Source organism: Crocodylus siamensis, chromosome 6 (assembly GCF_052110815.1).
Source record: "Crocodylus siamensis isolate JL-2025a chromosome 6, ASM5211081v1, whole genome shotgun sequence".
NCBI lineage: Eukaryota > Metazoa > Chordata > Crocodylia > Crocodylidae > Crocodylus > Crocodylus siamensis.
Window position 1 is genome coordinate 23,618,649 of NC_143400.1, and position 15,325 is coordinate 23,633,973.

At 50.2% G+C, this 15,325-nt stretch overlaps 1 protein-coding gene across 1 annotated transcript; it reads right to left on the bottom strand.

The window, feature by feature from the left end:
• Positions 1–4,494: 4,494 nt before the first annotated feature.
• LOC149861701 (chemerin-like receptor 1) lies at positions 4,495–7,642 on the bottom strand. The gene is made up of 2 exons (XM_090052050.1): positions 7,583–7,642; positions 4,495–6,188 (listed from the first exon to the last, which is right to left on the bottom strand). Exon 2 carries the CDS (start codon positions 6,153–6,155, stop codon positions 5,124–5,126), a length of 1,032 nt encoding a protein of 343 aa, XP_089908176.1. The 5' UTR covers positions 6,156–6,188; positions 7,583–7,642; the 3' UTR covers positions 4,495–5,123.
• Between the last annotated feature and the right edge of the window lie 7,683 nt (positions 7,643–15,325).

Sequence of the window (15,325 nt, forward strand, 5' to 3'; positions counted from 1 at the left end):
CCCGCTCCCCTCCCAGAGCTGAAGACATGCCAGGTGAGTGGATTTACAATCCATGGCTCTCAGCCACCAGACCCCATACCATTCCTGGAGCTCAGGGCAGAGCCAAGGCCCAGACCCCTCCTCCCCTCCACGCTCTCTCTCACCCACTACTCCCGCACCTCAGTCCATAGCCAGGAATAGAACTCACATGTCCTGGGTGGCATCACACGACTCAGAAATGGGATTCAGCAAGTGCAGTGGTTTGGCTGCTGCATGTCACAACTGTGGATTGACAAAGTCCCTGGGCACATGATGCCCTGCAGTGAGACCGGGAAGTTGGGGGGACGGGGAACAGGGCAGATGGGCTGGCATGGCCCAGCTTGAGCACTGCCACCCCTACCTCTATCTCCACACCCAGTCTTCCACCCCCCCTCGTCTCCATCCACCCACCCACTGTTTCGCCTCTCAATCCACCCTTCTTCCATTAACCCCATTCCATCATTCCAGCCTTCCATCCATGCATTCCCTTTCTCACTGCTCCCATCCACCCATCGCACCCCAGCTGAGTACCACCAGTTTGGAGACCAACTGGCTTCGGGGACAGAGTGGGCAGGAGATTCTATCAGCAACAATCTACTGCATCTGACGTTAGGAAGGGTGGGCAGAAAGGAAGGGTTTTGTGGACTAAAGGAAGGGGTGGGGGTGATGCTGCTAAGAGCTGATGAGTGGGTCTGTTAGGGTAATGAAATGGATTTTAGATGTTGGGGTAATGATATGAAATCTGGGGGTGCTGAGTGTGCAGCTGAATGAAGGCTTTTTGCTGTGTCTCAGCAAAAAGCTGCTTGTCACAAGGCTGGATGATATATTAAAAGTAACTAACTTTTTAAATACTTAGGCAAATGGTTTTCTACACAAAGTAGTGTTAGAGCCCATTGTGTAAGAAGAACAAGATGCAACCCACCAGCTATTATCAGGAAATAAGACAGAAGCCAAACCTTGGAGATGGTGATGAAATCAGAAAAGAACAAGAAAGAACCAGCAAGTGACTGAGAGTGCCCGAGTTCATGGTCTTACACATGCGCTCTTAGCAGAGAGGCACGTAAATGAAGGAAATGCATAAGCAAGTCCATGTTAATGAAGTAAATATAGGTGGAGCTTGAGATGAGAGGAAAGATGGGTGGAACCGGAGGTGGAACAAGGTAGGGTAAATGTTAATGTGTATAAACTGAAGTGTATAGATATTGGAAAGAACTGTTGTTCAGGGTGGCTCCACATATTCTATTGGTGAGGGAGTTGGCCCGAAGCTGTCTCCATTCTGAATAAATTTCACAGACATTCAGGCTGGAAGGGACCCCGGAGGATCATCAAGTCCATCCCCCTGCCCCAGGCGCAGGAAGTCAGTAGGGATCATATGATCCCAGGAAACTAAACATCCAAAAGTGTCTTGAAGGCATTCAAAGTGGGTGCTTGAACCACCTCCAGCAGCAGTCTATTGTAAACCTTGGGGGCTCGGACAGTAAAGAAGTTCTTTCTTATGTCCAGACTAAAACGGTCACAGAGAAGTTTGTGACCGTTCGACCTTGTCATCCCTTGGGGTGCTCTGGTGAACAGACATCCCCCCAGACCCTGGTGAATACCCCTAATAAATTTATAGGTGGCCACCAGATCACCTCTGAGCCTGCGCTTTTCCAGGCTGAAGAGTCCCAAAGCTCTCAGCCTGTCATCATAAGGTCTGTTTTCCTGACCTCTGATCATGCGCGTGGCTCTCCTCTGCACTCTCTCAAGCTCCCCCAAATCCTTTTTGAATTGTGGAGCCCAAAACTGGACACAGTACTCCAGCTGCAGCCTCACCAGGACCAAGTACAAGGGGAGAATGACGTCCTGGGATTTGCCTGAGAAGCATCTATGGATGCAAGCCAGTGTTTTGCTTGCTTTACTAGCTGCAGCATCACATTGCAGGCTCATGTTCATCTTGTGGTCAACCATAACCCCCAAGCCCCTTTCATCCGCAGTGCTAACAAGTGTAGTACTGCCAAGCCTATAAGGATGCTGCAGGTTTTTCCTCCCAAGGTTGAGACCCTTGCATTTTTTGGTGTTAAACACCATTAGGTTCTCATCCACTCATTTCATGAGCTTGTCAAGATCTGCCTGGATCACCCGCCTGTCCTCAGGTGTGGATGCTTTACCCCAGAGTTTGGTGTCATCAGAAAACTTGGCCAGTCCACTTCTGACACCAATGTCTACATCATTGATGAAGATGTTAAAAAGTAAGGGCCCTAGGACAGAGCCCTGAGGGACTCCACTGGTCACAGCTCACCACGATGATTGACTTCCATCAACCACCACCTTCTGGGTCGTGCCGCAGAGCCAGTGGATCGTGGTAAGGCCAAGGCTGTAGTTAGCCAGTTTTGCCAAGAGATGATCATGGGATACCAAATTGAAGGCTTTTTTAAAGTCAAGATATATGACATCAATCTCTTCCCCCTTGTCCAGGTGATAGGTCACCTGGTCATAAAAGGAAATTACATTGGTCAAGCAAGACCTACCCGCAACAAATCCATGCTGGGTATCCCTCAGGATATTGCTATCAGCTAGCCTGTAAAGGATGGCCTCTTTGATAATCTTTTCCAAGACCTTCCCCAGGATAGAGGTCAGGCTGATGGGTCTGTAGTTTGCTGGATCCACTTCCCTCCCTTTTTTGAAGATAGGCACCACATTGGCCCTCTTCCAATCATCGGGCACTTCAGAGCACCAGGAGTTCTCAAAAGATCCATGCCAGGGGCTGAGCTACGATGACTGCCAGCTCTTTGAGTACACTGGGGTATAAATTGTCAGGGCCGGCTGACTTGAAGGTGTCCAGCCTTTCTAGGTGTTCCTTTACAAGGTCAGCTTTGATGGATGGTAAGGAATCTCCCTCACTCGGGCCTCCTTGTCTCGCAGTGGGCAGGGTTGTCTCATGGGACTGGTGAAAAACGGATGCAAAGTACCTATTTAATACCCAAAAAGCTGTTGTGAGCAATGTGTGCTGGTGTTTGCTCCCTGCTGTGCTCTAGCTAGTGAGCAACAGGATCCATGGGCAATTGGACCATTGTCTTCCTAGTTGTTGGGCACTGCATGGAGTCAGGGTCTAACAAGGTCCATTAGATCCATGGAGAAGAACAAGGCAGTTGACACCTGGAGATGACTCCATCATGAGTCCCTCACCTATGCTGAGACTAAAGTTGGTACAATCCATCTTTGACCTCTGAGGACCCGTCCTTGTCCAAACACCCCTCAACAACCACCTAAAACATGAAAACATCACCCAGAGACTGGGTTGGGTAGCCAGGTATCAGATCATCTGTAGCACAACTTCACTGATCCCTGGAAGCAACAGGGCTGTTGAGACAAGGGTCTCCCCATATTACACCTCCCTCCACCCCCCACCTGAAGTCCATGGCTTCATCTTCAGTTGAAGTTGGAGAATCTCCACTCCAAGTTGCCTTCTTGCAGATGTGGGCACCTTTCAGTAGGAGACTTGAAAGGGACAACTGATGAAGCCAGGCTGGAAGAACTAGGGTCACTGAGTGTGGAGAAGAGAAGACTGAGGTGGGGATTGGATTGCGGTCTTCCAATCCCTGAAGGGCAATGACAGAGAGGATGGGGATGGGCTTTTCTCTATGACCAGAGGGGACAGGACTTGAAGCAACAGGGCTTCAAGCTGCAGCAGGGGAAACCAAGGAGATGAGAAGGAACTCCTTGAAGTGGACCAGACTACCTAGACATGAGGTGAAATCTGCATCCTTGGAGATCTTCAAGAGCAGGTTGGATGGACACATGGCTGGGATTGTTGATTCAGGGGTGATCCTGCCCTAATCAGGGGACTGGACTAGATGTAACCTCTTAAGATTCCTCGTAGCTAAAATTTACCATGATCCTATGGTCTGTTACATTGCTGAGATACATGTGACTGAGCAACATGTGGCCAAGACCATGGCATGGAGATTCTCTCTCACTTCCCCACTCCCATCATCTCCTCCCTCTTTTTCTTGGTGTCTCCTAAAACTCCTCTGCTCAGAGAAGAAGAAGAAGCCTGATTTGGCTTCTAACCACTGCTGGAGGGACCTGGATGCTTGGGTTCCTCCCTGGGCATGCTCCAGACACGAATAAGGAATCACCATGGGTAATGGGAATTCCCTGAGTTTTCCCTAAAACTGAAAAAGGGGAAGTGACTCCTTGGCTGCTGGGACTTGGATGGTGTTGGGAGATTGGCCCAACTGGGTTGTAATGGGAGCCCTGATGACTCTACCCAGCCAATTGGGAGGGTGAAGGGTGTGGCTAGCTGGACTCATCCCAGCTGGCCAATGATTTAGGGCTGATAAGAGGCAAGGACTGTGAGTCATCGGGCTCCAGCCATCCCCATCCCCATCCCCATCCCCATAACTACCACATGGATTCCCTGCACCTTCCTTATTGTCTTAGCTACTTGGTTACATGAACAGACATCCATCAGAAACTCACTGTTATTGGCTGCTTTTATTCCATCAACAGTCAACAAGACTTAGTGGATCCCAAAACCCATCTCAAGGAAAAAAGAAACAAGGCCTCCAAAGAGGCTTCTCCAAAAGGTTCCTCCTCCTGGTAGAATACACCTCTGATGGGAGTGATCCCAGAATGCATCATTACATGAGAAACCATTGGCCAGTAAAGCCCATGAAATATGCAAGCAAATGCACCATAAGTAGCTAATTTTGAGGGACAGATGAAGGTCATATGTCAGGAAATATGGTAATCACTTCTCCTGCTACAGAACATGGGGTCTTATCAAGCTAACAAACAAAACATTGGAGTAACATCACAGGAGCATATGTAGAGGCTGGAAGTAGCTTGAAAGGGCTGGAAGAAACATCCAATAGTAGTAAGAAATTCCATCAGCATTCAGATGGAGCCCCATTGATTGACTGAAAAGGTTCAACACCAAAGTTTCTTCCTGGAAAAGCAAGGATGAGACCTAGGACAATTCCTACCAGGCCACTGTTACTATCTCCATGGAGATGAAGCTGCAGGAGAACACAGAGATGAGGCAGCAGGAGAAGGTCTATTGGTTGACAACTTCTCTTCCTACCCCAGAAGTAATGGGAATGGGAGAGGCCTAGAGGAGGAGTCTATAAGGCCTGGGAGTCTGACTTCAAGGTGGATTGAGTCTGGGCAGCCACTATGGGGGCATCCTCAGTGAAGGCCTTCTCAAAGGCCAAGAACAGTGAGTGCCGTAGCTTCTCTTTGAAGTCATGAGCCATAAAGACATAGAGGATGGGGTTGAGGCAACTGTTGATGAAGGCCAGGCTGGAAACCAATGGCATGCCGATGTAGACGGCTGTCCTAAACTTAGGCAGGTCATCCATCTCAAGGAAGGAGAAGACATGTAAGGGGAACCAGCAGAGGAAGAAGACCACAATCACCACAACAATGATCTTGAAGGGCTTGCTGGAGAGTGCTAGTTGGCTGGTGAGGAGCTTGGCCACAATGATCCCATAGCAGATGACAATGATGTAGAAGGGGATGATGAAGCTAAAGATGAAGCGGATGATGACTGTGGCTCGGCTGTTGGAGGTGGTCACCCGCTTCCACTCCTCCTCTGTGGCCTCCTCCCCAGCTGTGTCAAACTCCTTGTAGCAGTAGGTGACATTCTTGGAGTCATCGTAATCTATCTCCCGGAAGTACCAGTAGGGAATGCAAAGGACCAAGGACAGGATCCAGGTGCCCAAGGCCACCAGTGAGGCTAGGCGGGGCTGACGATGGTTCTGCGTCCACACAGGAAACACCACGCAGACACAGCGGTCCATGCTGATGACTGTGAGGAAGAAGACACTGGCATAAAGGTTGAGGGAAGCCAATCCCGCATTGAGTTTGCAGAGGGCTCTCCCAAATGGCCAGTGGAAGTTCATAGCTATGCTGGTGATGCTCAAGGGGAGGAAGAAGGTGAAGATAAAATCCGCTATGGCCAAGTTGAGGAACCATATGGTGTTGACTGTTCGCTTCATGTGGAAGCCTGTGACCCAAATCACCAGCCCATTTCCTGTCACACCCAGCAGGAAGGCAATGCTGTAGATGATCATGGTGAAGATGTGAATGCCCCTCGTAAGCCTGTCAGGGGCATTGTCAGTGCCTGGGGAGCTGGTAGGGCTTGAGGTCTCCATGCCGGTGGGAGCTGTCCCTGGCTCTGTCCTCACCTGAAGAAGACTAATTGTTCATTACATGCCTCCAGGCCTCAAGCAAGCATCATAGAGACTTTGGGATAGGTCCCTCAGGAGGTCCCAGCCCCTTGCTCCAAGAAGGCACAGTCCCTTCTGAAGCAAACCAGACAATAGGTTGTCCAGCCTAAGGATCCATCTCTCACTCAATGATCATACACTTTGCCAAGGCATGAACACCACCATTGGACTTGCCTCAGGTCAAGCTGGGGGCTGAGGCCTCCACCCAGGTCCTGCCCCTGACAGGCTAGGAAGGAACAGGTTCAAATCCCCTCCAGGGATCCATGTTCTCCACTCCAAAGGCAAGTGAAGCCCTCCCAGGTCCATGGGGGCCAACCCATCAAGGTGTCAGACTGAGCAGAGGGGCAAGACCCTCTAGCCAGGAGCCCCCAGGTTTTCTATGACCATTGGCTATGGGAAAAGAGGACACCTGGGTTCTCAGCCCTTTGCACTGCACTTGAGAGACGGTTGATCCTTCCATTCCTGAAGGTCACAATATCTTCAGCCCCATCCTCCATACCTCAGCAAGTAACTTGAGTATGGGACATCTGAGATGTCTGCCCAGGTGCAGGCCCAGGTGAAGGGGGAGAGGTTGGGTTCTCCCTTGCTCTGGGTGGGGTGTGAGAACTGGCAGTTAGAAAGCAGCTGTGGTGTGAAGGGGGAGAGGGGAAGTAGGGGCCAGCTCAGCCCAACCAGCCAGCAGTTCCTTTTTTGTGAAGGAGGCAATGTGACTAGCTTTACCTTTTCAGCCATGGCCCCATGAGAATAGGACCCAGGTGTCCAGGCTGCCTCAGTCTAGGGATCACCCACCAAGCCCTATTCACCTCCCAGAGCTGAGGGAGAACCAGGTGTCATCCAGGATCCTAGCCCCACTCTGCTGTGCCCAAACAGGTGCCACGCTCCTCCCCAATCTCAGAGAGAACCCAGGTGTCCGGGCACTGTGCTTTACCTCGCCAGACCTCTGCCCACCCAGAGCTGGTGTAGGACCAAGGGGTTCCTATCCCACCACTCTCACGCCCTCCAAGACCCGCCCTCCATACCTCCTCCCTCCACTGAGCTGTCATAGGACCCAGGTCTCCTGGCACCTTTAGCCCATGGAGCCCCTATTCCCCTACGTGATGTAGGAGAGAACCCAGGTGTCCTGGATCCCTGCTGTCTCCCCCCAGTCCCCACACCCCTCCCAGAGCTGGAGAGTACCCAGGCATCCAGACTACCAGACCCCGCTTGCTCTCACTCCCCAACCTGCCCCCCACAAGGGAAAACCCAAGTGTCCAGGCTCCCAGCCCCACTTCCTCTAACCCCCCCAGCCCTCACTCCCCCCAGAGTGGGGAGAGAACCCGGGTGTCCAGAGCTCCCTTGCCCTCAGCCATTACCTACTGGGTGTCCCTGGTCCTCTCCGCTCGCACTGGGCTCTGAGCTCCTCTGAGGCTGCAGATTGGCCAACACAGGAAGAACAGTTTTATCTTCCTATCCCACATCCCCGTAAGACAGGAAACAGGAGTGAAGTAACCCTTGCGGCACACAGCTAGGGATTGCAACTTAGTGGGCAAGGGCAGGGGCTGGGATTCTCCCCCATTTCTTGAAGGTAAGTGGGGTCCCGGGTAACAGCAGTGAGACTGGACACCTGGGTTCTTTGGGAGCAGAGTAGGGTCAAGGGGCGGTCGTGTGAGCCGAGGCCTGGACAGGCCGGGAGGGGAACGGGGGCCGAGGGCTGGAGGGAACCCAGATGCCAGGATTCCCTCCCAGTCTTCTTAGGCAGCTAGTCAGGGTGGGTCAGCCCGGATGCTTGGGTTCCCTTCAGCAGTCAGGAAGGTACCTCAAGCCTGGCTCCAGGTTTCCAGAAAAGGTGGGATCTTGGGCAGGCTGTTGTCCCTCCTCCCCAAGGATTCTGGGTGTGTGGGAACAAAGCCAGGCACCTGACGGAGGTTCAGGAAGGCTGGAAATGGGATGCTCAGTGGGGGTGGAGGTAGAAAGGAGAAGACACAGGTGGCTCCCACTCTGCCCCAGGGAAGAAGGAGATATTTTGGGGACACTGAGCATGGTGTGAAGGGACTGTGCCCGACTGGCAAGGGATGAACATGACCAGAGACTTGCACCAGCTCGGTGGGGAGAGGTATAAGGCAGGGAGGATGGCCAATAGGGTGTGTTTGGGCACCGCCCCACTAGTTTCAACACACAAAAACTGCATCAGCCAAATAAATAAATAAAAGTAATAGTATCGTTAATTGGAAGGATCCAAAACAGTGTCAGTTGAATTAACAATGTAAACAAAAGTAATAATATTTTTTTCCGGCCTACATCCATTTGTAACATAATCAACGATTATGCTCGCCCACTACGCATACACAACGAAAAGTTGTGTACGTGCAGTAAGATCTCCTTACTGCCCAAGTGGCACATGAGCAGTAGAAACACCTGAACAGTTTGAATGGATGACAATAACCACTTGTTTAAGCAGGCAGCGGAGTGCCTGTACTGACGCCCTGGCCCGGGTAAAGAGCAGTTACCTAGGAACCCATGGCAAACCCCCAACCCTGCCCAGAGGGGAAACGGTGGGGCCTGACACCCTCAGTCACCCAAAGCTTGTTTCAGGCTCACTTTCCTTCTAGAGCTTGTGAGGTAAGTAGGGCTTGCAGGGTCCTGGGGGGTGCGGGGCAGGGGGCGAAGCTGGCTGCGTGCTGAGGGAGTGGGGAGGTTTGCAACTGGCTGGGCACTCTGGCTGGGAACTGAGGGGTTTGCAGCCAGGAAGCTGGAGGGGTGGGGTTAGTTTTGATAAACATAAAAAAAATCCATGTTATGTTTTATAGCATTGTTTTCATAAACAAACAAAAATTGAATAGTTAAAATAAAATTTTAAAAGATTTGAAACTGGATGACACAGTGTGATGGTCCACCTGCCTCACCTGTCTCAGAGTTCACCAGTCGCACCTGAGGCAGAGTCTGCTCCAAGCCCCCAGTCCCCCAGCCCGGGGAGAGTACCTAGGAGTCCGGGCTCCTGCCCTCCCTGATCCACCCAGACCCCACTACCCTCATAGCATGCAGATAGCACCCAGGCACCTGAGCTCCCAGCTTTGACCCCCCAGCCACCACTCCCTTTGCAGAGCAGGGGAGGTCCCCTCTCCATCCATCCATCCATCTCCTCACATCCCTCCTCTATCCATCCATGCATCTCTCCAGGGATCTTGCTATATCCCCCATTTATCCTTCAGTCCATCCCCACACACCCTGTCCATCCATCTATGACCACAGATGGATTTCATAGATTTCATAGACATTCAGGCTGGAAGGGACCCCGGAAGATCATTGAGTCCAGCCCCCTACCCAAAGGGCAGGAAGTCAGCTGGGGTCATAGGATCCCAGCAAGATAAGCATCCAATTTGCTCTTGAAGGTGTTCAATGTAGGTGCTTGAACCACCTCCGATGGCAGGCTGGTCCAGACCTTGGGGGATTGGACAGCGAAGAAATTCTTCCTTATGTCCAGCCTGAAACGGTCTCGCAGGAGTTTGTGACCGTTCGACCTCATCATCCCTTGGGGCGCTCTGGTGAACAGATGTTCCCCCAGACCCTGTTGGTCACCCCTGATAAACTTATAGGTGGCCATCAAATCACCCCTGAGCCTGCGCTTTTCCAGGCTGAAGAGCCCCATGGATCTCAGCCTGTCATCGTAAGGTCTGTTTTCCTGACCTCTGATCATGCGTGTGGCTCTTCTCTGCACTCTCTCAAGCTTCTCCACATCCTTTTTGAATTGTGGGGCCCAAAACTGGACGCAGTACTCCAGCTGCGGCCTCGCCAAGGCCGAGGACAAGGGGAGAATGACGTCCTGGGATTTGCTCGAGAAGCATCTATGGATGCAAGCCAGTGTTTTGCTTGCTTTACTAGCCGCAGCATCACACTGCAGGCTCATGTTCATCTTGTGGTCAACCATGACCCCCAAGTCCCTTACATCTGTAGTGCTAGCCAGCGTAGCACTGCTGAGCCTATACGGATGCTGCAGGTTTTTCCTCCCAAGGTGGAGAACCTTGCATTTTTCGGTGTCAAACACCATCAGGTTCTCGTCTACCCATTTGCTGAGTCTGTCCGGGTCAGCCTGGATTGCTCTCCTGTCCTCAGGTGTGGATGCTTTGCCCCAAAGTTTGGTATCATCAATGAACTTGGCCAGTCAGCTTCTGACTCCAATGTCCACATCATTGATGAAGATGTTGAACAATATGGGTCCAAGTGTTGCAAAAATTTGCTATGGTTCATTTCTCGGGAGGCAAAAAACTCTCAGTCACAGACACACTCCATTAGCAATACAAAAGGTATATATTTGCAAATAGGGTCAGAGAGAGAGACAAAAGATCAAACCCTCTGCCCGCAGGGAACACTTCTCAGCAGGCTTTTATCCCCTCTCTCCTGAGAACGTGTACAGAAGCAGGAACTCTTACAACTCATTTCCGGTTCATACAAACATATATGAAATGACGTCACGTCATACATCGCATGTGTATTATAATTAACTACTTAAGTATGTGGGGCAGGTAGGCTTATATGTATTAGCTGATTGTGCTTGCTCAGAAAGTACTTTAGGTTACAAAAAGTTCAGACCCAAGGCCAAGATTGCAATTATTCTTATCTACCCTGAGAAATGTAGGGGGCATGAAAGGAAGTGTGATTTAGTGTAACAAAGAGCTAGTAAATTTGCAGAACAAAGAGAGAGTGATACCTTAGTACAAAGAGCCCTTAGTAGCTTTTTTTTTTTTTCTTCAATCTCCAGCCCCCCCTTCTTCCACCAAGGAGACAAGGAGAGCTAGCAGCTGTGCTGTTCTAACAACACTATTGATAATGCATTTTTAATAATATTTCTAACAATATCCCCCCTCAAGATGCTTTCTGATCTTTACTTCATTTGGGCATATCAAGATAATTACGAGGAATTTTTCTGAGGACCATGACTTTTGCTACAGTCTGTGCTTTCAAAGGGACTGCTGTGACCTGCATTCCTTCTACTGTGGTGGTTATCAATCTAGTAAGACAAGGAATAAGGCAAGGGATAAAAATCAAACCAGTCAGAGCACACAAAAGCACAAATCCTACTTTTTTCCACCAGGGTCCTTCAAATAATTGAAACCACCAGTCCTTATTCCATGTGGTTTCCCACGTTTGTATTGGTACATGGGCTATTTTCCTAATCTCTTTGGCAATCTCTAAGACCGCTTTTCCGTTGTCATCTATTTGGAGGCAACAATTAGAAAGGTTGAGCTTTCCGCAGACTCCGCCATCCTCTGCAAGTAAATAGTCTAAGGCCATCCGATTTTGGTATATGGCTGCTCTCATCTGAGAACTCTGTCGGGCCAATAACTCGAGAGCAGTGGCAGTCTGGTTAGTAATTATTTCCAAGACTGCCTGCAACCTGATGATTCTATTTAGCATATATATTGGTGTCCGGTACCCACAACTCCCATCATTAGCCCATGTAGCCGGTCCATAATACTCAATAATCCTCTGAGGAGGCCACTCATCCTCCTTCCACTTTTGGGAGCCACCCTGTGTCAAACTTACATCAATACTTCTCTTGGCCCTTTTCCAATCATCATACAAAGAGACTCCCAGCTTATTTCCAACCTCAGACGGTAACAAAAAGAAAGCTGGTACTATTACTCCCATATAGCAAGTTCCTGTCCACCCTTGTGGTAGTATTGTATAGGCCCGTCGTCCACAAATCCAATAGTATCCTCTTAAGGCCCTATTTTCTCTATTGGTGGCATTTGGAGGGGCCCAACCATAGGGCATCTTGGGAAACCCCAAGCCTCCTTCTGGACCCAAAGGACCAGCAACTGCGTGGCCTCCTTTCATGGAACATTCCCATAGCCCATCTTGGTTCTTCTCTGTACAATCTGTCCGATCATCACTTCGATTTGTGGCACTCCAATACTTATTAAACCACACAATTGTTCCATTAGGATGCTGCCACACTAGCCGATTATACCCTGGGCTATTAGGATAATAAAGCCGTTCTAATTTTGTAAGGTTCATCCACCTTACTTTTAAAGTCCATATGCAACGGCTGTGTCCCAACCTTTTTCCTGTACCATTATTACTGATGCAATACTCTCCCAATGCCACTTGGGAAAGTTCCCAACTGTGGTTCTCATCCCATTTTTGACTAGTACTCTTAACATCTGCCTTACTACTTACTAGCCACTTCGGGGCCAAAGGAAAACCCCTCCAAGGCCAATGGCCTCCGGCCTCCCAGAGCCCCCCACAGGCCCAGCAGTTGGTAAGATTAAAAGTACCTGCAATTCTTTCCATCATGTCAACATACAAATTTGTCCCTGGGGAAACAATTGGGGAAAGTGGGGGCATAGGCCAGCGGCTAAGGCTACGCAATCCTGCTTCTTTCATTATGCAGATAACAACAAGGCACATTAAGGTTCCCACCATATTTTCCCTTTTACTTTCTTGACTAATTTTCTGAGCTCTGATTAAGCCATCTCAGGCGCACTTGGAGATCACCAGTAGGTTCACAGCTCCACTTCCTGGCTTCTTGTTCCGAAGACGACTCAGCTTCCGGAGTGAGTTCGTCTTGGGAGTTGTTGTCCTCTGACGCTTGTGGATGTCGTTTCACACGGGTATGGTGTATCCAATGGTCATGGCCAGCAATCTTTACAGCGGTGTGGGTTGTTAGAAGTACCTGGAAAGGGCCACTCCACCTCTCAGTCAAAGGTTCCTTTTTCCACCGCTGCACCAAGACCCAGTCTCCCAGGGAGAAGTCATGTACCGGTACGTCTAAAGGCAGGTGCTGAAAGGAGGCTGCATACCTGTGAAGAGAAGACAAGACAGACTGCAAAGCAATAACGTACATATGAAGTTCACTATTACCTAATTCAAAAGTTACATTTTCTTGCATCCCAGGAGGTAAGACTCGAGGGGGCTTGCCAAACATAATTTCATATGGGGTCAATTTGAGGCCCCATCGGGGAGTGTTTCGAATGCTAGTAAGAGCGAGCGGCAATGCTTGAGGCAACTTAAGGCGTGTTTCAATACAGATTTTGGTGAGCAAAGTCTTTAAAGTCCTATTCATGCGTTCCACTTGTCCTGAACTCTGTGGTCTCCATGGTGTGTGTGTAGTTTCCAAGTAACCTTGAGAGTTTGCGCGACTTCTTGAACCACCTTTCCCACGAAGTGTTGTCCTTTATCCGACTCAATGGACTCAGGCAGGGAATACCGGGGAATGATCTCCTGCAACAAATACTTCACTACTGTAGCCGCAGTGGCAGTCCTGGTGGGCCAGGCCTCGACCCAACCAGAGAGCTGGTCTACCATGACAAGGAAAAACCCGTGATGTCCGGACCGTGGGAGCTCAGCAAAATCAATCTGCCATGCCTGTCCAGGGTACGCTGCCCAGGGTCTACCTCCCATTGGCACAGGGGGTTTCCTTCAAGGGTTTACTTTCTGGCATGTGATGCACTTGGTAGCAATGCGCTGAGCTTCTACATATAGCCCTGGGGCTACTGCTTGGCGGATCACTAGATCACCCATGGCCAAACCTCCCATATGGGTTCTTGCATGGAGCTGTTGCAGCACCTCCCGAAGCAATGGCCTGGGTATCATGACTTTCCCTCCTGGTACTATCCACCACCCCTGGGAGTTCTTTTCTGCACAAGCTTTCTGTGCAAATTTATCTTCTTCAGGGGAATACTGTGGGACTAAATCCTGAACGTCTGGCCATATGGCATGGGACATGGCCTGCTTGGATACCCCTTCCGCTTCTCCCCCAATAAATGCAGCTTCCTTTGCTGCTGCATCAGCCTTTGCATTTCTAAGCTTATGCTTCTCCTCAGCAGCCTTCCCATGGGCCCGCACATGAATGACTGCTACCTCTTTAGGCTGGTGGAGTGCCTCAAGTAGCTTGATAATCTGGGGGCCATTAGCAATCTTATTCCCAGAGGCCGTAATGAAACCCCTTTCTTTCCACAATAGTCCGTGTGCATGGACTGTAGAAAAAGCATAGCGAGAGTCAGTGTATATGTTAACCCGCTGGTCTGTCCCCAGCTGTAATGCTCGGGTGAGCGCAGTGAGTTCCGCGGCCTGTGCCGACCATGAGCTCGGCAATGACCCCCTCCATACTACCTTATCCAAGGTTACCACTGCACATCCTGTTCGTCTTTTTCCATCGATGACAGAGCTGGAACCGTCTACGAAGTATTCAACATCTGGGTCCTCAATTGGGTCCTCAGCAAAATCAGGTCGCACCTGCGTGGTTTGATTCAGGACCTCAAGGCAGTCATGCGTCGGTTTCCCTGGCTCCGGCAGCAAGGTTGCAGGGTTTAAAGCTGTAGTATGTCTGAAAGTAAGTCCTGGATTAGAGAGCAAAAATATCTCATACCGTGATTGTCTGGAGGGGTTAAGAAATTTCCCTCCCTCAGTCCCTACGATCTGGGGAACTCCATGAGGAGTGAGTATTTCCATATCCGCACCCATGACTATCTTCTGGGCTTCTTCAACAACCACTGCTGTGGCTGCCACAGCCCAAAGACAGGCTGGCCACCCGAGTGCAAATGGATCTAGAACCTTTGAGTAATATCCCACGGGTCTCCAGGTCGGGCCCGATGGCTGTGTCAGCACCCCTCATGCGACCCCTCGATTCTCATGAACATACAGTCAATATGGCTTTTTACTATTTGGGATGGCCAGGGCAGGGGGCTGGGTTAATGCCGCCTTCAGCAGATCAAAGGCAAGCTGCATTTCTTTATTCCATTTCCATTTAGTGAGACTCTCCTTAGTCAGGGATTCATACAATGGTCTAGCCTTCCCGCCATAATCTGGTATCCATAGTCGACAGAACCCAGTTAGCCCTAGGAATGCCCGCAGCTCCTTGGGTGACTTAGGTGGGGTTAGACCTTGGATTGCCTGTATGCGATCTGCACTCAGGGCTCTGACTCCTTTTGAGAGCTTATATCCCCAAAATGTGACTTCAGGCTGACATATCTGGGCTTTCTCTCTAGAGACTTTATATCCTTTTCCCCCCAGAGTGTTTAGGAGTGACCTGGTGGCTTCCTTGCAGAGCTGCAAGTTTGGACTTGCAACTAGCAGGTCATCCACATACTGGAGGAGAGTCACTGTGGGGTGTGATC